This window comes from Podarcis tiliguerta, assembly GCF_965153285.1.
Source record: "Podarcis tiliguerta genome assembly, chromosome: 1".
In the NCBI taxonomy this organism is placed as follows: domain Eukaryota; kingdom Metazoa; phylum Chordata; class Lepidosauria; order Squamata; family Lacertidae; genus Podarcis; species Podarcis tiliguerta.
Genome location: NC_139534.1, coordinates 59,574,024 through 59,597,477, shown reverse-complemented (window position 1 = coordinate 59,597,477; position 23,454 = coordinate 59,574,024). Strand labels below are relative to the sequence as shown.

General features: G+C 42.8%; 1 protein-coding gene across 29 annotated transcripts in view; it reads right to left on the bottom strand.

Annotated features, from left to right (window-relative positions):
- Positions 1-23,454, bottom strand: part of RASSF7 (Ras association domain family member 7) — a 111,033-nt gene that overhangs the window by 5,724 nt on the left and 81,855 nt on the right. For 19 of the 29 annotated variants that reach the window (XR_014508085.1, XR_014508086.1, XR_014508087.1 and 16 more), the window contains 3 exons: positions 9,356-9,506; positions 5,028-5,935; positions 2,251-2,419 (listed from right to left, as the gene is read on the bottom strand). Coding sequence is in view for 18 of the 29 variants with exons in the window: in XM_083428153.1 (XP_083284279.1) it covers positions 2,251-2,419; positions 5,028-5,935; positions 9,356-9,458 (1,180 nt within the window). In the remaining 11 variants the exon portion in view is untranslated. Of the gene's footprint in view, positions 1-2,230; positions 2,420-5,027; positions 5,936-9,355; positions 9,507-23,454 lie in introns of all 29 variants that reach the window. The other 10 variants (XR_014508092.1, XR_014508095.1, XM_083428159.1 and 7 more) reach the window with 2 other exon arrangements.

Genomic DNA, 23,454 nt, shown 5'->3' with positions numbered 1-23,454 from the left:
ACAACAAAATAGCCTGAATTTTCAGGAGCAGCACTTCGATACACATTTCCTTAAGCTCAGCCTTTCTGGAGTCATACCTCCTTACATTCTTTGGGTTTCTGAACTTTGGGTATATATATGTAACTGGACTTTATGCAATGCACTGGAGTTACACCTTTGGTTTTGTTCTCCACCACCACCCTGCCCCATTTGTAGCATAATCAGTACACTGTAAGGACACACAATGCTCCCAATTCCTTAACCAGAGTTAAGAGGTCAAGAGATGGCCATGTGATTCAAGTTCCCTCTCCTGTCCAGTACATGGTAATGAATCTGAACATATGCAACTGAGCATTGCTTCCCTGTTTATCCCTCCCTCCCTTTCCTCTGTGATGAATTTCAGATTGCAAGCTGCTCAGGGCAGATACCTTCTCTCTTATACTCTGTACGAACAAACAACAACCACCAATGTTTGCATAAACTCACGCTACAGCATTACCATGGTCTGCTTCTGCTGATTTGGCTGGCTGTGCAGCCATGGAAACACTGCTTACCACATAACTAGACTGTTGTCTCCCCCCCCCCCCCCAAAAAAAAACCCCACCATTATGGTAAACTTTAAAGCTGCTTAATTGGTATGTGGCAATATGCTTTCTTCTGGCAAAGGATCTCAGACTTTTTAAGGCACCCTTCCCCCTCATCAGTGGTGCCCAACATGTGTCCTGTGCTGCCACTTCTAACCCACATTTGCAGTTGGTATCTCTGCTATTTCATCTCAATTCAGCTTTCTCTGGCTGGATAAATCACTATCGATCGTGGAGTACTAGTGGACCCAATTTCTGTGACCAGGCAGGCAGGCACCAGCATTTGCCATTGATTGATTTTGTGGAAGGCCACACCTTATTCTGACACCGCATCAGTGTGAAAAATCAGTAATAATTGTGTATTGGTGCAAAAAGAAAAACAACACCACCCAAGCCTGTTCCATACATGCACGCTGTCAACTTCAAGATTTTTCTTGGAAACTTGAAAAATTTATACCTGAGGTGGTGCTGCATTGTGCAGGTCATGCCAAGACAGACCCAGGGAACTACACTGCTTCAATTGCTGTCCACATTCCACAGCAAGAGCTTCCGCACAGGTGGGCCCCCCCCCCCCAAATGAGCTGTATTTAGCTAAGTCTTACTCAGAATAGACCCACTGAAATTAATGAACCTAAGTTGGTAATGTCCATTAGAGTCAATGAGTCTGCCTTGAGGAGGGCAAATGCTGAATATCTCATTTAGGCTGGCCTATATGCAGCGGCTGCAAAGTTAAGGGAAGGCTAACATATCTTCAAAGACTGGGCTAGCTAGCTAAAATACCATAGGATGCTGGGCTTTGAGAATGCCAGATCTCAGTAGAACCCCTCTCTCTGCCCATGAAAGCGTAAATCTGTAGTATTTAAGATGTCACAATACTCTGTGTTGTTTTCCCCCTGAAGCTGAGATAGGCAACTAGCAGAACAGACCTCTAGTCCAGACCATTTCCCGGAGGCTGCCCACCCAGATACTATGTTAAAGGAAATATTCTTGAATAAGTGGGAAGGGGACCACATTTCAGTTGCCACCATCACTGCTGTAGTTGTGGACCTTTGTAGTGCTTAACGGCTTGATGCTACCTTACCAACACAAGGCAAATTCAAAACCTATATAAATGCTTTTAGACATCTACCCTGTTTAAGCTGTGTTGCACTTCTTGTAGTATGTGGGAATCCAGAGTTTAACATGGAGCAAGTTCAACAATCAGAAATTGACTTTTTCCTTTCTTAAATAGTTGTGCTAAATGTCCCACTTTGAACTTCCAGTTTTTCTTCACATTCATTTTTAGGTATATTTTCAAAGGAAGCCCTAACTAGCACAGTGTTTGGATGCAAGATCCATACAGCAGAGTTCAAGCAGATGCCCAGAAACCTATCCACCTTCTCCCCCCACCCCAACTGCTATTCCCTGCTACTGCAGTATAGATTTATGGATAAGTTTGTATCTGCTGTCCATTTGTTTCTCCAGCCAGATAATTTTAAAGGGAGGCTTCAAAGAAAGCCACACCAATGCATCTCCATGGGTTGCTGATTGTTTGCTGATGTCACAACTAGAGGCCAGAAAACTGGGGATATTGACATTCCCTACCAGCTTACATGAGAGGAAGCACAGTAGGAGGCCCTAACTAAAGTGAGGTCTCCTGCCTCCCCTCTCCCCCCAACTTTGCCCACCCTTTGAGTTGTGTTCCAACCTCCGGTTCTCTGGTGAGCCAGCAGCTCAGGGCTGGTTTCATCCAGCTGGGGTTCCGCTTCTGATCTGGGCTGTGGGGAAGTCACCATGGCTCCTGTCTGCTGGATGAACTGCTGCAAGTTACACTGCCTCAGCTCCTTATTTAGCTCCTCCAGCTCTTGGTTCTGGGCCTGCAAGATATAGGAGGAACAGGCAGAGTGAACTTATATTCATCTGAGATATGAAGCTGCAGAAGAAAGGCTTCTGATCCCACCCCAGCCTCCTCCAACTCGCTTCTCTCTGCTTCTTGACCATTAGCAGAAATCTACCAGAAACTACATGAGCTGACAGGAATAATATGGTAGGTGGCTAGATATTCATTCCTGGATGCTTCCACATTCCAAAAGCTTCTTTATCATGAAGTCAGTATCTGCTGGCAATCTGGGGTGGGTCTTTGTGGTGGGTGTTGGGGGTGCAACTGAAGATCTATCCACCAGTTCTAGACAACTTGCTAGCAAAGCATCTAACCCCAAACAATCTCAAGCACACCCCCACCCCACTTTTGCATCGCTCAGGTGGCCCATTTTCCTCTTTGCTAACAGAATGACAATAATTTTCTCTTCCTTCTAAATGTGGCTGAAGATGGAGACTGAAACATAAGAGCAAGATAACCCTTGTATTCTGACCGTGCTATAAAGACTGAGGATAGACTGTGAAAAGCACAGACCTGCAGACAAACAATCTATCTGATTCTCGTAATGGCTCTTGTATGTTACAGTAGTCTATTTATTTAGCTCTCAGACAGTGAGCGTGCTGCTTAATTGCTCCCACTTCATTGTGCCCTGCCTGCAGCCAGGAGAAACAAACCCACAGATGTGCATGGGCCTATTATTATTCTTACAGTTTGGAATTATTTTAATGGGTCCCCCACAAAGCCATACACAATCATGTCCTTATAATCAGAGTCTGACAGAGGCAAAAGAAAAAAAAAGTACAGTACAGTACAGTACACAGCATTTCCTCTACTTGGCCATAAGATGGCACCAATGTCTAGTCAATAGTTAAACAAGAACCAGGAGAAGACTCAGGACTATTACTGCTGCTTACTTTTGCTTAAAGCAAAGAACAGAAAAGAAGCAACAGCTGCCTGTGTTTTGAAGATGCACATAATTAACATGCTGCTATAACACCTTCAAACACAGATTTCTAATAGCTAAATTAAACTGGAAGCAAACACGAGGATACAGTACTTTGCTTTCCCCGGGAATGTTCCTGAGCAAAATCACAGTTCTGAGCCTCCCTCCTCCAAAGGCAAATAATTCTGCTTGTGTTGCTGCTGCTGCAACGGAAGTGACTAAGCTGGGTGAAACACACCTGATGTATTGAATGACATGCCTGCAGTGCAAGCAGGAAAAATCAGAGAAGTGATTCATGCAGGGATACAGCAGGCTGGTTCTGCTTTGGGCTCACAGAGGACTAATTTTTATTTCAAATATTATTATTTTTACCACACAGTAGTGTGCTTGGTGCACAGTTTGCATACCCTCCATCATTTCTCTAATGGAAATAGGGATGTCCCACTCCATAATGATAAATTATACTATTTATACCCCATACATCTCACTGGGTTGCCCCCAGCTGCTCTGGGTGGCTTCAAACATATATAAAAACAAAATAAAACATTAAACATTTAAAACACCCTTCCCAATACAGGATTGCCTTCAGAAGGCTCAGGGGCTGGATAACTTCATACCCTCCAACCTTTCTCCAATGAAAATAGGGACATCCTAAGGAAAAGCAGGACATTCCGGGATCAAATCAGAAACTGGGACAGCTTCTCTAAATCAGCGACATCCCTAGAAAATAGGGACACTTGGAGAGTATGGAGTTTGGGGATTACTCTACAAATACAGTGGTAGCTGGTTTGATGTTGGAAAACAAGTAGCCTTTACCATTATTTAATGGTTTTATTTCTACATTTGTTCCAAAGCAATGTTCCCTTTACTGTAGGATGCTTTCAGGGTTAGATTACACGCAAAAGACCATTTTGCACACTCAAAGTGTGTGCACAGACATGCCCACAAATATAATTCCTATGTAAACCAACACATCACAGTACTATGCCTGAAGGACTGCACATAACCAGGTTCAATTCATGTCTGCAAGAGTTGCAGTATAACTTTATTAGGCCCGTTCTATCAATTCGGGTACAGAACAGCTTTAATTCCTTTGGGTTTGATGATCTTGCAAGATGCTAATCTCCCTGGTTCCATCCCAGCTACACCACATGATAATCCTCATGGGAAGAGTCTTAAACTAAATTCAACAGAAACAACCACAAGCTTAGCGCCCAGTCTCAGAACATACAACATTGTGCAAGATCATTTCCATTTGGTTGATGTAACAGCTACACATTCTACTGCCACCTGCCAGGTTTATAACTCAATAGATTCCAGACCTCACCTAATCTACTGCTAAACGCCTGGAAGGGTAGAATTCTAAGGAAGTCCAAGGCTGCAAAGGAGACCCCAACACAGTTTTCCTGTAGAATTTTGTCTTATGTGGATGTACTTTTTTTTGCAACTAGACCTAGTATCCTAGTCTAACAGATGTACTATTAACTGCATCCTTATTCTGTGCCCAAGTGATTTAAATTGCAAAATGAGTAAAAACAATGCTCAACTGCATTCTGAAAAACATTTAGAGGCCTAAAAACATGGGTATGCAATCATGCATCATGGAATGCAACTACCCATCCAGGGATCCCCTCAGAAAAGAACATTATTGTGAAGTGCATACCTGAAGGCTTTGCTCTGCTTCCTCCAAGGCCTTCCCCACAGTTTCCAGGCTGCTCTCCAGGTGGGCACTCTGCTTGGCCTTAGCTTCCAGATCCCTTTTCATTTTAGCTGCCATTTCTTCTAGTTCACTTGGGCTCTGCCTCGGGGCTTCCTTTGCCCTCTTGGCCCTCTCAGAAATCTCCCACTGAATTTCTCTCTCCAAGGCCTCCGTTTTCACCATAAGCTCATGTATTTTTTGCGTGTACTCCTCCATGGTGGCCCGCAGGGTGTGGACTTTCTCCTGGCGCTCCCTTTCGCACTCCTTCTCTGAGCGCAGTTCACTCTGCCAAAACCCTTCCTCGCCCAGCTCACTCTCGTTTTGCCGAATCAGCTGCTCCAGGTGCAGGATCTCGTCCTCCTGGCAGGAGCCTCTGTTGTGTTCCCAGTGCCGGAGGTCCATTTCCAAGGCGTCCCCCTGCATCTCCAGGGAGTAGAGATGCTCCTGTTGGTGCAGTATGGTCTTGAACAGTTCCTCTTTGGAAAGCAGGCCCCCACTAGCACCTTCCCTCCAGCCCACGCTGTCCTTCTTGTGTTGCTTCAGCTTGTTCTTGGCAAGCAGATCACTGGAGGCCATGGGGCCCAGGTTGAAGGTTAAGGATTTTTTGGGCTGCCTGGGCCTGGGCACTTCTGTGCCGCCCGGCCTGGGTTTGATGGGCAGGCTAGCCCTGACAAACGTCCTCTCGGGTACGTGGGGAGCACTGTCTGAAGAAGGTCTCTCGGTGAGGCTGGGGCCTGTGCGCTGCAATATGAATTGCACGTCATTGGCATACTGTCCGCACTTGGCCATGGACTCCACAGGGCATTCATGTGGGAGAAGCTGCCTCTCTTTCTCACGTAGTCTTTGGATGAGAACATAGCGACCTGTCTGACCTGAGAAGAGGGACAGGCGTAAGTGGGGATCATTTCTTCACTACAGAAACACCAATAACCCTTCCTGCCCCGTTCTAGCTGCATCACACTCACATTCCACCCTAATATCCCTCTCACAAGGTCAAGTCCATTACACCAGAAGGCTGGATGTTTTTGGGGTGGGTGGACGCTGAGCATTTATGAAAACTGATAGATCTGTCAACAAATTAAATAATAGGCAGTCTTGCCAGTGTCCCTCAGCCCACGCAGCTCCCATTCCAAGTTGGGCCACATGTGTTTAGCTCAACATTTGACATGGAAATTCCATCCTTGAGAACTGGGCTTACCCTACTGCTCCATCAGAAAGCAGTTCTGGTTTAGAGGGTGGCTTGGACATTCACACCAATTTTTCTTCTTATAACTCAAGGTTAGGCATGAACTTAATCATTTACACTTTAATGTTTACACCCACTAGGGGAGGAAATACCAAATTTGGAAATACCAAAGCATTCCAAATGCAGCAGTTCCACCTCCATCTGTACCCTGAGCTAGGATTTGAGCTTCATTTGCACACATGACAAGCTAGCAACATGCTTAAACCTCTTGCTAAAATAGACTCCTTTGGGAGTGATGGGGAAGATGCGCCTTTTGGGGAGTGTGGGCAGAATTCGGCTAAGTGGCCGAGCCTCACTTCTTCGCTCTGGAGGGTTGGAGAAAACCCCAGAACAGTGGGAAGGGGGAACAGGTGCTATGTGAATGGACCTCATTCCCCATTTCATAGCCCTTTTACCGCAACACTGAATCCCATACCCTGTGTTTGATCACCTTTCAAAAATCATGAAACAACCAGTTCCACAAGTCCTCCTCTTTGACCCTGTCAATAGGTCCCCAGACAAGGAAGCAATTAGCTTTCTCCTGGCAGCTGGCAGGCTGATGACACCAGGTGGCTGGAAATCTTCTTCAGACGTTTCCTTGGACAATTGGTGCAGCCCAATTTAGTGCTTAGCGCTATCTGAGAAGTTAACCCATGCTGTCAGGTAGGCAAAGGGTCAGTCTCAACCAGAGGTGTTCTGACTCTGTTTGGTTCCTACTCATACCATTTATTAATCCATTGAGGGAATGTAACCACCAAATTCTCAGAAGGGTTTTTGGAGAGATGCTTTATGTTGAGGAGCATCATATCTGTGGATTCTATCTAGTTGGAACTCCCTGACCATCCTTGCTCAGGGTATTTGCAAATAATTCAATGTGAGACCTTTAACTGTTTATTTCACTGTTAGTTTTGTCATTTGTTATACATTTTTTTTGGGGGGGGGACCAGAAAGGGTTCTTTACCTTCTCCCACACTTGCTATATTGCCTCCCAAGGCCTCCGCTCTCCACAATCTGACATTTTAATGCACACACTTAGTATCTGGAATGACTTTGGAAGATTTATTTCAAATTCCATTAACATTTTTTTCTGGCTGCAGTTCTTGGGAGCATTTTAATGCAGGAACCTAAACCCTTTTAGGCAAAGTTATCATTAGCAAGATTTTGTGAGCTCCAACAGCTTCCAGTAGTGAGTCAATAAGCTGCTAGCCCACAAGGTTTTTGCCTTAAAAGCCCTTACGATTCCTTACCAGCTCATGGAGTACTTACATAAGCTGAAACTGAAACCCTATCTTGCAGAGTCAGGACACAAGTACCCCTAAATCTAGTTAAAGGGCAAAAGTGGAGGCTAATACAAGCTTCACTTGCTGTTCCTAGCACATTTCCGCATCAGAAAACACAGCGTAAGCCTGAGTACTGATCTGCTCAGAAAACAGTTAAGGGGAAAACAAACACTCAGGCTCTGAGTCATCCTTGTATGTTGCAAATGTAAATTAAGGTTGTGCTCTGACCATGTGAAATGCAGTATGACTGTTGAACGTGGGAGGTGGCAAACAATACCCAAGCCTCTTGTATATGGCAGAAGGCTTCATGAACAAACACCAGAGCTGCCCAATCACTACTTTAGTGCATCACTCATTACCTACTCGGGAAAATGTGTTATGGGAATTGAAAGCCAATTGTCTCACAAAGGACTTAAAAAGACATATGAGGATAAATGAAATGCAGAACATCCTACTATGCAGAAATAGCAACCCAACTATAATTGGAGGGAAAGGGGCATCAGATAGCATTTGTCCTCACTAGCAACTTGCACATGCACACTCACTCACTCACATTTCATAAATTCCTCAGGCACATGCAGAACATTTCAGGAAAAGGCAGAGATTTCTCTTCTTTGCACTGAGTCATAGGGAAAGTTAAGAAAGAGCAGGAATTTGCAGGGGAGTACCCATATGAGAGACTGGCTCTTTAAATCTCCCCCCAACTCATTTCCCCCTTCCATGTATTCTCTGACAGTTTTTATCTGTTGTAGGCTCCTGCAGTGCAACTCCCCGCTCCCCAGAATTAGAAGTAAGTGCCAGGGGTCAGCAACCCTTTTTCAGCCATGGGCCGGTCCACTATCCCTCAGACCTTGTGGTGGGCCAGACTATATTTTTTGGGGGGGAGGGGGAAATGAACGAATTCCTATGTCCCACAAAGAGATGCATTTTAAATAAAAGGACACATTCTACTCATGTAAAAACACGCTGATTCCCGGACCGTCCGTTGGCCAGATTGAGAAGGCGATTGGGCCGCATCCGGCCCCCGGGCCTTAGGTTGCCTACCACTGAGTAAGCCCATTTCAGGCGGAGGCTGCTTAGGAGGAATTGGCAGTGGAGAAGTGGCCAGAAGGGGTAAGCTATTCTTTATCAACCCCCTCACCATCCAAAAGCCTCTTCTACACCTGCATTAGTTCAGCAAATGTGGTTTTTGGAAGTGCGAGTTTGCTGAACAATGTATAAGCAGTGACAATATGAAGCGCTTTATTAGCTTCATTAGTGATTGTAGTGGAGCCAGCTGTCTGTCCCTATTTTCCCCTTACCCCAGTGCAAACTTGTATCCTATCCCCCTTTACCTGTATTTCTTCCTTCCCCCATCCACCAAACCAACTAGCTTCCCCAAATAAACCCAAGAGTGCTTAGAAGTCAAAAAAAATATGCAAAAATACAAGAGGGAATGAGTGAGTGGGGAAAATGGAGGGAAGGTTTATTTTTTCAGCATAAATCTGGGAAACAAGCCTACCTGTATGTCCAGACACACAAATGATTTTCACACAAAGCTTTGTAATATCCCTTCTATAAAAAAAAATGAACGTAGTGACAAAAAAGGTAGCTGGAAGCTTTGCATATCAAACATGGCAACATTCATGTATCTCCCATGTATTACGAAACAATGGCCATCCTTATTAGCATAAGCTCCATTAACTTCATTTGATCTTGCTTCCAATGAAACTTGTAAAGGATTAAACTGCAAGCTTACTTTTAGACCAAGCAAGTGTAACGATTACTTACCAATGGTGATTACTTACCAATGGCACGTGCCAATGCTATGACAACCTCCTGGCATGTGGTCTGTTCGGAGACACCGCATACAACCCGCTGGACACCATCCACCCAGACCTTTAGCTCCATCACCAAAACAGTAGATTAAACTTTCTGGATCATTGCAGTAGGTCTTCCCTGCAGAGATGTTTAAAGAAAGAGGAGTTTAAGCTTGCTGTCTGATTTCATTTTCACATACATTTTCTTGCTCCAGATTGCTCCAAGACCAAAAATGCTAATTGGCTGACATTCAAGGAGGTTCTGAGGTGTCTATACCTCTTCTTCCCACCTCTCCAAGTTCTAGCCCATCTGCTCCAACAGACGGTTCTAGGTTTTCTTAGAAAAAGCTTCTGGCTCAAAAAGAAATGGCAAACAATTCCCCCCCCCCCTTTTTTTTTCAGTTTCACAGCTTCCTAGATCATCTATCCCATCTCTCCAAAATGAAATACGACAGTTAGAACAGGACAATTCAGAATGCAGATGTGACATTTCACCACTCCAGATAGGTCAGCAATAGCCCCCTGCTAATCACAAACTTCAGAAACCAATAAATTTATGTAGCTAACTACAGTTTATCCTGTTCATGTTTCTGCTTGAGTTTCCAAAGACGGATTGTATGGGGTAGCTTGCATGAATGAAGAATAACAGGAGTCTAAAGCATAGTTCTGTTTTATAACAGGGTTGCCATATTTCAAAAAGTGAAAATCTGGACACAAATGTTGTTGAGCTTGGCATTGCAACAACAATCCTAACACATTGCCTAGATGTAGCCAACCAGCACGAGAAAACCTAGATGAGATCAGAGATGGTGCTCAGTTTAAGACTGTGCGGGACACAAGAGGGTAGAACTGCTACCAGAGCATCCATAAGAAATCGTACAAACATATGCATATAGTAAATTCGCCTTCTATCTGCTTTAGCTAATATTCAGATAAGCAAAGTCTGCAATCATATGATAAGCCGCAGCATATAAAGCAGTGAGGTCATACAGTTTGAATCATATGAATAGAAATACAGATCTGCATTAGGCCATGTGTCATTAATGGACTAAAACAGGTTCCTGGAGATAATAGGTTAGGCTAACCGGCTAAGAGATTAGTGAAAATTGCTTTGCCCTTTTCAAAAATTGCCTGACTGAAGTGGTATGCTGCACACACATTAATCAGCTCCTGTTCCTTCTACTTCTCACTTCATCAACATGATGAAGTCCTTTTCAGAGTTATTCAAGATACATCACTTAAGTCTTTAGAGAAGCATAGTTCTGTTTATCAGGATTCCGGATAAATCAGAGGATAACTACATTTACTGTTGTATTTCTGACATGAAACTTAAATGGAGATGAATACTAACATTTGGGTAAGTCAGAGAACAAGCTATTTTATTTTAAAAGCCTTTTGGAAATTGTATGTTTGTATGTTTAACCCAAAAGTCTCTGCAAGTCACTTTTCCTCATTTTTTAGTGGTGTGCAACAAGCCTGAAGAACGCAGCTGGCAATGCTTCAGCAGCCCAGATACCAGAGAACAAGAATGCTGCAAGTTAAATATTAAACAGCGCTAATCTGGTGTTAATCAGCTGCCTACCAGAACTATGAAAAGAATGAAGGGTTGTGGCTTACTGGCTGGATACCAGCCTCTTGGATTCCAGCCCTTCTTACAAAGTCACCTTTGGCCGACAATGCCACACCTGAAAAATGTTCTTTTCTCCCAGCCAGAGTGAAGTGCAAAAGTACATCACCCGGAAAAAGGAAAAGAAAAGAGCACCCACCCCATAATATCGCTACAACATGCCAAAGAGCAGGTTAGTTTTGACATTGTTAGTGGTGCGTTTCAGATTTCTCAACTCACGTAAATCTTACGTGGAGTTCTTCTTATAGTGCTAAGAGGAAAAACATTAACCATTTCAGGCGTTGTTGCACAGAATAGTAGAACAAAAGAATATGAGAAAAGGAGGATCAACCATAACTTTTTTTTCAGCCCAGCGCAACCCCATTTCATACATACATTCTCATGAGTCATGAAAATAAAGCTTCTTATTTTAATTTTAAAATTACACCACAACCCACGCTGGGGCTCTTCTCTTACCTTGACACAAGAATCTCTGGGACTGCTAATTGTTGAGAGCTTGTCACCTTTTGCTGCATGGGGCAGAGGGGGGTGGGGACGACAACTCCCTGATAGTCCACATTCAGAACTCAATGAGTCTGGCAATTGAATATGACTTCACTACTAGTAATATACAGTGCCCTCTACCATACTTAAAGGCAGAGACCTAACTTTGGTAGGGCAAAGGGGAAGTTGCATGGCATACAGTGCTGTTTTCCTAGCACCTCATTTCTGTTCTCCAGCATGTTGTCTGAGGTGGTTGCCTCACTCTACCTAATAAGAGGGCTGGCCCCAAGCAAAGATTCAGTGCAGTGGGACACACAGCAACTAACCTCAGCCCACCGGGGTCTGGCTTGGCTATCTGATTCCAGAGCAATGGGTATGGGTAAGTAGGGTCAGGTAGGGCCGCTAGATCCAAGCCATGATACATCTCTGTGTCTCAGTGGTTTGGCGCTTCACCACTGGACCACAGAACATGTGCTCAGCACCTGCTACTATCATCAAACTGAAAACCCTAAAATTATAGCCCATCCACATTGGCAACAAATTGCTAGAGAGTTTCAAGCAAAACATGAAGCAGGCATATGTTCTCACATCTCAGTTTTCCACAAATATGTAAACTAAACATTTCAGGAATGTTCTGTTTTTAAAAGTGTGATGCTTATATGCAGTAATTATTGAACTATTTTTTTTTTTTTGGTAGAGATTTCCAGTATAAACACATCCCTGCCAACATTTCACAGATGAAAACTCCTGCATATTAAAGGGTGGGGCTAGGCACCAAGTCCAGCAGTGTGGCTGGGAGACAAATGGTACATGCAAACTCCAGATGACAAAAGCAGCAAGGCAAGCCAGATACAACAAGGCAAGCAAAAAGGCACGTATACTGTACTGCATTTATACTATTTAGATAGGACATGCAAGTAGGCTCCATTTCTCCTGTCTTCCCCGTTCCACACCCCTGCAAGCTTCAGCTGCCATTCTGACTGGCTCATCTTCTCTAACAGTTGCTATTTCATTCTCTGTCCCTCCACCTCTTCCAGGTGCAGGTATTTTCCAATCTCAGCAGGCCAGGAGAACAAAACAGACACATCTAATCTGCATTTAGTGCTGCACCTCTGAGTAGAAAGTATCGGATGAAAAGGGCGGAAATCATTTTAATATAAAAGAATACATTTTATGTCAGTTTCTCTGCCTGCATCTATAAAAAAAAGTGAAAATAAATTATGATTTCTCAACAAGAATGTTTTAGTCACTAATGGGGATTTCCATTCAATCCAATTGCCTTTGATGAAGGGCAAGTTATATATATATATATATATATATATATATATATATATATATGGAAGGCAGCCGTTATTTCTTCATCAGATTAAAAAACAATTCAGGAAGCAAATGCAACACAGATGCTGAAGTGATTGATCCTGTTCCAGAAACAGATGTAACGTAGAAATATTTCCATCAGTAATATTGAACTGATATTGTTTGATCTTGGTACATGCTCTGTTATAAATATTGAAAGTAGCTTCAGCTCATATTAAGTGCTTGTATCGCAGAATTAAATACCAAATTACTAGAAGGACTTGAAAGGGATTGATTATTCATAATTTATTGTTCATGATGGCATGTCAAAACCCAATCCTGGTCTAAAATTCAGCACATAGCAGCAGCTGGCACAAACACAACTGGCTCAGCATGGCTCAGCATGACTGAAGTTATCATGGGATGACTTGAAGACATCTGCCAAGGTCTAGGAGAGTTGTGTAAATGGCCCCTAATCAATAAACTTTATTTGATTATCTCTAGTTGTTGTGTTATGTATAAAAACATGCTACAAAAAGAAGGAACCAGTTTACATTTCTCCAAACCTTCATCAATTCGTCACAACTATTTCTTTTTTAAACTCAAGTCCTAGTCCTGGAAACTTTTTATGTTGGAATTTTAAGATTTTAGGTCTTTGATCATTTTGTTTTCTGCCAGGTTACTGTTTAAGAGCACTGTGCTTGAAGGCAGCTCGCTTATCTGGACTTTTCCAACAAAACACATAGAATCATAGAATCACAGAACCGTAGAACTGTACATTTTGAAGGGACCCCATAGGTCATCTAGTCCCATGTTGTTTTTGCTGTGTTTGCAGCACTGAAGTGACCCCTCTGGGTTGCGGGAATGGAGAGTGTACATGGAAGTCCTGGGCTGCCTCGCTAATGTGATCCAAAGGAAAGAAGAGCAATATGTTTGGCACCAACGTGGCTGCAGGAGTTGCCAGAAGGAGGCATACAAGACACCGTCTAACCACCTTCGGGACTCCACTCCAGATTTGTGTAAGGTTTGCTTCTTAGCCTTTTCTTCTCCCGAAGATGTTCCACAAGGCAGTGGGTACAGATTGTTCCCCAGGATTTGCTCCCAAAACCTTTCTCATGAATGAGTGTAGCCACAAGGCAGTGGAGGTTTAGGATCAGAGTTTTCCTTCTCTTAGGCAGGCTACCTTCCCAGGTTGACGAGCCCCATCTGCCCCTTACTTCCCTGTGCAGCGCTTGCAGAAACCGCTTTCTTGGTACCACTGGACATACTATTGGGTCTCATCTGTTTAATCTGCTGGAGCCTGTCTTCGCATGCAGGGTATAGAAAAGTCCCTAACATACCGAGGGATCAAGACCCATTGGCTACCCTCACCTGGTCAAAACTGTTACTTGGGGTGTGGCCACTGTTGCAGACTGACAGCTTCTAGGAGCCACAGATAGCAGCTGATCAAAGGGACCAATGGTGGATGAACTACCCAGAAGCAGCACGACATATGCCCCACCAGAGATACCGTCCCTCCCTGAACACCACATACTGCAATCCAGGAATCTCAGCTAAAGCACCCATGACAGATGGCCATTCAACATTTTGCTTCAAAACTTCCAATGAAGGAGAGTCCATAACCTCCTGAGGGAAAGTTCTTTCTGATGGTTCTGCATGTAAAACTGCTCATTGTTGGAAAATGCTTCTTTGTGTATCTGTCTTATTCATAGGAGCAAGCATGCAACATCAGTAAAGAGCAGCACAACCATATTCACTTGCAGACTCTCCAGGAAAGAGAAATACTACTTGCCACTCGTGGGGAAATATAGCATTCTTTGCAAAATGCCCCAGCTTAAACTCTATCACAGAAATGTGACAAAACATTAAAAATTTCCTGGGATTGATAGACTTAAATGCTGCCTCGGGCTGCATTACGGATTGGCATCAGTGGCGCCATAAGCACGCCAGCTGTTAAAGAGGTTGACATTATATGAAGTGGTGGCTTTCAGGTGCTATAATTTAGGTTTGGCTGTAAATCCTGACATGTCTGACTTAGTAACTGTGCTTATTTTTGTCTACAGATGAGGTCTAAATGTCTGGATGAAATAAGGCACTTCCTGAGAAATATAAAAAGGCAACTGTGGGGAGGAGGAGGGATGTGTGGGGGATGTGTGGGGCACTTATGAATCTCCCCATTCTCCCCCATTTCAAATATTTCATGAAGCTTTCAGTAAGGTGGATATTAAGCAATAAACAGGAAGCACCAATAATGAACCGCACTATGAGCTGCAGAGCACCACATAAAGTTATTTATGGTGGTTTTGCTCTTTTAAAGATGTACTTCCGTTTTATTATTTTTTAACACACTAGTGTTTCAATAACTCACTGTATGGATTCTATGGGAATACAGCTATTCTTCACAAGAGTGACTTCAGAAAGTTTTGACAAGTGAAGCGAACAGGAAGTAGTTCTATAAATCATCAGTGGCAGGGGGAAAGCTGGTGGATTTCAACGAGTAAGTAAGAATAATCCCTTTTTTGCAGTCAGATTTGACTTTTATGGTGCATTTTTTCAAACTTTATTTCAATCCTAGTACGTAGCTAATATGTAGTATGCAAAAAGCTTTTTAAAGCTGCACATGGTGAAGAAAGAAGTAACAGGAGGCAAGACAACTGCGACTATAAAAAGAAACATTTATTTCCTGAAGGAGTGGGGGAAGGGATAGCATCTACTAAACAGCAACAATCAAGTAATGCACGGACCATAAAGTTGCTGCATGCTTGCTAATCCAAAATTGGGACATACATTGAAAATATCTGGTAAGTTAATAAGGCCTAGGATATCATCTTCAGAAGTGTTATTAACTTTAACTCTACCTTTAATACCTGAAGGAGCGTCTCGGGAACCAGGAAGAGGGCCTTCTCAGTAGTGGTGCCCTCCCTGTGGAACACTCTCCCTTCAAATATCAAGGAAATAAACAACTATTTGACTTTTAGAACACATCTGAAGGCAGCCCTGTATTGGGAAGTTTTTAATCTTGATGTTTTAGTATGTTCTGATATGTGCTGTGAGCTGCCCAGAATGGCTGGGGAAACCTAGCCAGATGGGCAGGGTATTACTACTACTACTACTACTACTACTACTACAAGGGCAGCATTGCTGTAATATGAAAGTGCTAAGTGGTAATCTTCTGAGTGAGACTATTCACTCTTCCTTAGCAGGAACAAAGGCAACTAGATTCCCCACTATTCCCCCTCCTGAATAAACTCAATAGTACTAATCCCTTCTTTGTACTGGTAATCAAGATTTCCCAAGGGTATGTTGTCTTCAAATAAGCCAATATGAATAGCCTGATATATTCAGATAACCATCTGAAGACAATTCCCATGCTCTCCCTCATATTGTTGCAAGGCACAGTATCTTGTAAATCAAGGATGCATCTTGCACACTTCAGTCTCTCTTGTTAAGTGCCCAGCTTTTAAAAGGCACCTGCATAAGTAGGTTGGGGGAGGGGCATTCCCTTAAAGGCTCCTTGTCAAAGACCTGTATGTTCAGCACCACAACCTGACAGTAAGCACCCTTTTACCACAGCAGGAGGATAGCATTCTCAATATCAGCAGTATAATAAAGAATCCATAAACTCTGTAAATCATCTGCTTTCCAATAAAGTTGAAACAGCCACATTTCACAACACTCTTCAGGCAGAGTGAACAGACTGTGCGTGGACTGCAGTTGTCAGACACAGCAGCTGAGGCCTCTTTACACAAGCAATTTTGACATTAATAATCCAATTCTTCTCCAAGACCACAAATTTAAAAGGTCTGATGCATGGGCAGACAGGCTTAATTGCAACCATGTGTGTAAAAACGGCAGAGTTATTCTTTTGGTGAGTTGCACAGAGAAAAAGAACATGCAGGCAATATCTAAGGCTTTGTACTCCTAGTTAACAGGAGTCAAAGTAATCCCATGCCAGCACCCTGACTGGCCTAGGTCAGCTACAAGACTGCTATAAGACTGCAGGATTCAATCATGTAAGAGCAAGTTCAGGTTGCACAATTAAAGTTTATTTGGAGTTCTTGCATAGCAAACCTGCTTCCCCTGCACGGGCACACACACAAACCAGACTTTTTCCAATAAGGGTAAAACACTGAAAATGTGGGATAAAACTTTCATGACACAACATCATCTAACCTCCCTGCAAACAAAGTAGAATGACCACTTAATCAATTGCTGGCATCATCTAACCTCTCCACAAACTTTGAGCAAACAATTTTGGATGAATGCTCATTGCACTGCATTTGTACACAGACATTCCTTCATCTTTATAAGGCGTTTAAGTAATATTCTTAAATCAATGAAGCTGAATGCTGGAAAGTGCAGGGTAGACCAAAGATCACTCACACATTCTGCTCCAGTGGTGCCTACCTAGAATTCACGGGTTGAATCCAAGGAAGAAGTTGCGTGAGTAAAACAGCTTCCCAAGCACAACAGAATCTCTTACACACATGAACCCCAAATGTGTTTTGGAGGGTTTTTTGGCGGCGGGCAGAACCCAGAACAGATTTAAGAGGGTGCATCAGTAGGAGAATTTCTGTGGTGCTTGTGAAGCTGCTCCACTTGTGCAGTGATTTAGTTTGATATGACTCCTGGTCTCTAGCATGTCTACAGTTCTAACCATTAATGGGCAGTTTTAGAAAGCTGCATACGTTTAAGTCAACTAACTTGCAAGATAGAGGGCAGAGACTGAGAATCAGCAACTTGCCCAAAGCTCCAAAAACCACTTTGAGGGTTGTTGTTGTTTTAACAATCAAACGGCATATAAATTTTCTTAAATAAATTATGACTACTGCTCTCACCTTCTAAGTAGTAATTTTTCCTATTAAATTCTTTCATAAAATCAGATCACATCCTTATCTCACTATGATTTGTGAGCACAGTGGGGAAAATCATCATGCAGAAGGTAGGGTTGCCATACGTCCGGAATTTCCCAGACATATCTGAAAGACTGCAATCAGCAGCAGTGTCTGGCCGGAAGTCAGAAAAAAGTGTCAGGGAAAATCTTGACATATGGCAGCCCATGGCAGCAGCGTCGTTTTTGCCAATTTCCCATAAATAAAGCTCCAAAATGGATTCCCGCCTCCATGTTTTTGCCAAAACAACTCTTCCGGATTTTCACTGTTTGAAATATGACAACCCTACATAAGGAATCTATTAATCCAAAAAAGGGTAACTTGACAAGTTGAAGGTAGAAAGGAGAAAAATTATAACATTTAGTATCTGGAACATAGAGGAGTAGAGACACGCATAGGTTTTGCCTGAGCTCTCATATGGAACAGTATGTCATCCAAGATAGGGGAAATATGGACATTTTGTTTCAGTTCCTAGCCCACACAATGCAGCCTTTCATAGCCAAGGATTAACAGAAATTGCACCACAACAGCTTAGACAGCACACAATAACACCACCACATGCTCTCACAGGAAATATTAATTAATACCCCCCGCCCAACATCTTTGTGTAAAGACGTGGGTGGCGATGTGGTCTAAACCACTGAGCCTAGGGCTTGCCGATCGGAAGGTCGGCGGTTCGAATCCCTGCGATGGGATGAGCTCCCATTGTTCGGTCCCTGCTCCTGCTCACCTAGCAGTTCAAAAGCACATCAAAGTGCAAGTAGATAAATAGGTACCGCTCCAGCAGGAAGGTAAACGGCGTTTCCGTGCACTGCTCTGGTTCGCCAGAAGCAGCTTAGTCATGCTGGCCACATGACCCGGAAAAACTGTCTGCGGACAAACGCCGGCTCCCTCAGCCAGTAAAGCGAGACGAGCGCTGCAAACCCAGAGTCGTCTGCGACTGGACTTAACAGTCAGGGGTCCCTTTATCTAACATCTTTGTAATTTGTGGATCTTACGAAATCTATATTAGCAAAGCTTAACAAGCTTGCCATTAAAACAACATAGTAACCAGCCCTGTCATTAAGTTACTGTCCTAAATTTGTTTTGCCAGCAGTGAAACAAAATTTAGCTGAAATATTATAATGAACTATGGCTGCTGTTTTGTCAATTGAAAAAAACAGACTAAGCATAAAACATAGTTTAAAGTTGCTTGTGCAATCTTATGAGGCAAACAAGAGGCATTTTTGTTGGTGTTAAGAGGTATTCATATTCTGAGGAGGATCTAATTTCTCAAATTAATCTAACTTGCACAAAACAATTCAGATAGACAGTTTTTTACTTCCTCCAGCCTACTTGTCACCAGCTAATCCAGCATTTAAATCAACCTCCTCTGAGGTGCAAGTAATGTTCTTAAACAATTTTTGCACACTCAAATCAAGAACACCTACATGTCCAGAAAGCAAAAGGAAGAGGTCATTTAGAAGTTACAAACCACTGCCTCTTGCTATTTTTATTGTAGAAGTAACATAAATGGCTTGGAGAAAACCTCCACTAAACAGCACAAACACTGCAGCAAAGTGCAGCTAAGCCTTTTGTATGTTCAGGCATGAAAAAATAATAGTCATACCTCAGGTTAAATGTGCTTCAGGTTGAGTGTTTTCAGGTTACGCTCCGCGGCAACCCGGAAGTAGTGAAGCACCTTACTTCTGGGTTTCACCACTCGCGCATGCGCAGACGCTCAAAATGACGTCACACACATACGTGGAAGCGGCAAATCGCGCAGTCACAGGTTGTGTTCACTTCAGGATGCAAACGGGGCTCCGGAACGGATCCCGTTCGCATCCAGAGGTACCACTGTACATTTTTGAATGCTTGTCAAGTTTGTTCCAGGTACAGTAGTACCTCAGGTTAAGAACTTGATTTGTTCCGGAGGTCCGTTCTAAACCTGAAACTGTTCTTAACCTGAGGTACCATTTTAGCTAATGGGGCCTCCCGCTGCTGCCGCGCGATTTCTGTTCTCATCCTGAAGGGAAGTTCTTAACCCAAGGTACTATTTCTGGGTTAGCGGAGTCTGTAACCTGAAGCGTCTGTAACCCGAGGTACCACTGTATTATTATTTTTGGGGGGGGGGGGGGAGAAACCCACTTGACTGCTGCTTGCTGCTGCCCTGCCCTGCTTATTTACCCTTGGCAATCATTAACCAGCAGCTCCTCTATAGTACTTTCTGCAAGTACAATGTAGGAAAAACAATTTAACCAACAGCTATGTTTCACATAGTTGTTCTTGCTCCTTAATTGTGGGTGGGGGGACACCCTATATACACTCGGGAGAGGGTGCAGGGAAAGTGGCAGCTCTAATTAACATTATGATTTAAAAAAACCACATGCCATTATATATTTTTCGTTATTTGCCCTTGTAGATTCTTAAATGGGTAGCAGCAAACAGCTACCATTAAGTACCACTAGCAAAGCTGTGCTTGCCCCCCTCTCCTCCTGCTGCACCCCCCTCCCCATTTGGCTTGGGCAGTGTAGTAGGAGAACCCCCAGAAGAACATGCAGGGGGAGGAGAGGGGAGATTGTTCTATCTGGCAAGCATAAATGTTTGCCCTGACGGAATAATCGTAATAGCACAATGCTGAACTTCTCCCATACCTTAAATCCTGTAAAGTAAAGCTGCAACTTAAGAGAGAATTATGAAAAATGATTACGATATGTGGCTTCCATTCTGCCTTATCCTTCCACTACCCAGAAAACTGATTAAGTTGCACAAAACTTATAGTGAATATCCAAAATTATTACAGACATGAGAGGCATTACAATAGAGTTGAGTCTGCTACCACACTTTTCTTTTTGCTTTATCTAGATAGGGATTTTCAGATAACTTCTACCAGGCTATTGCTGTCCCCCCTCCCCCTCCCCCATTTCTCCCTCTCCTTTGTAACCAAAAGCAGCAGAACAATTAGAATACAAGGCCCATTAATCCCTTTGCTAGCGTGTGCAGAGTTTATCTTCAAATTTCTATCACTGGGGTTTAATTAAAAGACTCCCAAAAGGCAGGAAAAGCCATACCAACATTCCCCACATGCACATTACGTTGTGATTCTTAGCAGCAGGTCACACTGACAGCTGGATAAGGGGAAGTATTACTCAAACCAGATGAGCTAGTGTGTTTACATTTAAACAGGTTCTTACATAGATAAAAGCCTACAACCCTGCTTCAAAGAACAGGTATTTCAGGTTGCTAGGAAACATCAAGTCATCTCAGATAGGCTCTGGTGTGTGTGTGTGTTTTATAAACCACCAGATCACAGACAACACAAGCCTCTTTATGTTGCCCAGCTGTGTTGCTTTCTGTTTACTTAATCCCTAATCCCTAGAGAGGTTCACCCATTATACCCATGTGCTTTCCCACCTTTAAAAGGTGCACTTAAAAAGTAAATTAAAAATTATTGTCTTTTCAGATTGGTAAATACATCACACACTCCTGTTTCGGTCTTCGTGGTGTGCTCAGAGATTATTAGGCAGCACTTCTTTAAAAATATATACTGAAGAAGGATATTGCCTATACAGATTCAAGAGAGAACAATGGGTAACCTGCTGTTTGAGTCTCAAAGGCAAACATGGTCCCCATCAGGATGCTTAAGATGTAGGAAATGGGCCTTTAGTGTTGCAGGACCTACCCTTTGAAACTCCCTCCAATTACCGTACTTGTCAGAAGAAGAAAGTGGTTCTCTATTGTCTTTTGGGGCACATATCAACGACCTTCTTTTTTCAATTAGCCTTTTCAATTAATGTTTTTATATCTGTCTGATTTGTATTGGATTTGAAAAAAAGTTTCTATATATGAAATTGTTTTACATATGTTTTTATTTTTTAGACTGCTTCAAGATGTTTCATAGGCAGTGATTCCTAAGAGGAATGGGCGGGGGGGAGCCTGCCTTATTCTGCCTGTAAAGAAAGAAAGAAAAATCTCATCCTACCATTATAACAACCCCATTAAAACAAGAGTCCTTGCTCTGTTGTGGCAAATTGACCTGCACAATTGCTAGATCCCTGGATGAGGTGGGCCCACCTGACAAGAACCATTGATGCCCAAGATTTGGTATGGTATACTAAATACAGTGGTATCTCGGGTTAAGTATTTAATTCGTTCTGGAGGTCCGTTCTTAACCTGAAACTGTTCTTAACCTGAGTTACCACTTTAGCTAATGGGGCTAATGGGGCTTCCTGCTGCTGCTGCCGCACCGCCGAAGCACGATTTCTGTTCTCATCCTGAAGCAAAGTTCTTAACCCGAGGTACTATTTCTGGGTTAGCGGAGTCTGTAACCTGAAGCGTACGTAACCCGAGGTACCACTGTATAGTATCTGCAAAGAAACTAGATCAAGAGGAAGCCTTCTGTTTCAATATTTCTATTGTTTCCTTGCCCCGTCCCCCCTTTTTTTTGAAGCCTGGGCATCTGGAAGACAGTCCTATTCCATTAACAGTTGATTTGGCTTTGAGTGGGAAGTCTCCATTATTAAGGAGACAGTTTATTATTTGGGGGAATAGCTGAGTTTGGAGAAACAATACATTTTTACAGCGTCTTAGGTTCAGGTACAGAAACCTTTTCAAAACATGATTAGAGAATACACACTAAAGCACATTCAAATCATATTCTTCCTCACAAATAATTCCAGATGCTGTGGTTTACAAATCCCAGCAACCCATAACAAACTACAGTTCCCAGAATTCAGGACACAGTCTCAATCATTCTCTCTAATGCAAATCATCAACATATTAACGCAAGAAGAATACAAAAACTAAGGCAGCTGTGTTGATTCATTCTTACCAGCAGCTGATAGCGTAAAACCCCATTCCTTAGGATCAGTATAACTGCAACCCTAGCACAGCTTCCTAGGATTAAGCTCCACTGAATTCACTGCTGCAGAATTCTACTGCATAGGTTCAATTTGTAAAGCCTGTTGAGCTTTAACCAAAGATTTTCACCCTTTGGTTTTTAAATTAGAAATGCAAACCATCTTTCAAAGAAATATTACCATTTAAACTAGGAACTCCATAAAAGAAAAACAAGAAAGGACCCAACCTCTGCTTATTTCTTACTTTCTTTAAGCTAATATGTCACAAAAAGTGCCTCATCGTCAGCTTATTCACTTGCAAAAGTGAGGAAGGTCCAGTCAATTATAGCTGGGAGCGGAGACAATAGTATAATCACACCTGCTCTGAAAAAAACCACCCCAGGCCTGCATCCCTTCCAAGATAACATTACATAGGGAGGCCTGAACCTTAGCCAAGCAATATGACTGCAGGCAATCAGAATGGTCACACTCCCAAAAAATCTCTTTAAAACTATTCCAGTTTTAATTCCAGCCGATGATCTACAACTACCAATAAATTCAAGATAATTTTACTAGGCAAGGCAAAAACATCAATATGCATCCCTAATGCTGACCTTAAGAAGCCAGTGAAACAAAGGAGGCTAAATATCCCTGAACTGCATTTTTATTTGGCCTAACCTTGAGCATAGCCTTGGAACTGGTTTTACTTTGGAAGAATTCCGGTGACAATGACATTAAGGAAATATTCCAGTCCATCTTTGCTGAACTGGAATGCAACATAAGCCCAACACTACAGTTCATTAGAAAAGCAAACTTCAGACGTAAACAATCCAAAAACTTGTAAAATCATATTCACGTTCACAGTGACTACACTTCTGCTGCCAGACAGCCCACTCTCGTAAAATCTATGTGCATCACATAGCCAGTTCAGTTTAAGATAGTTGCTCAATCATCATTTTAGCTTAATAAAAA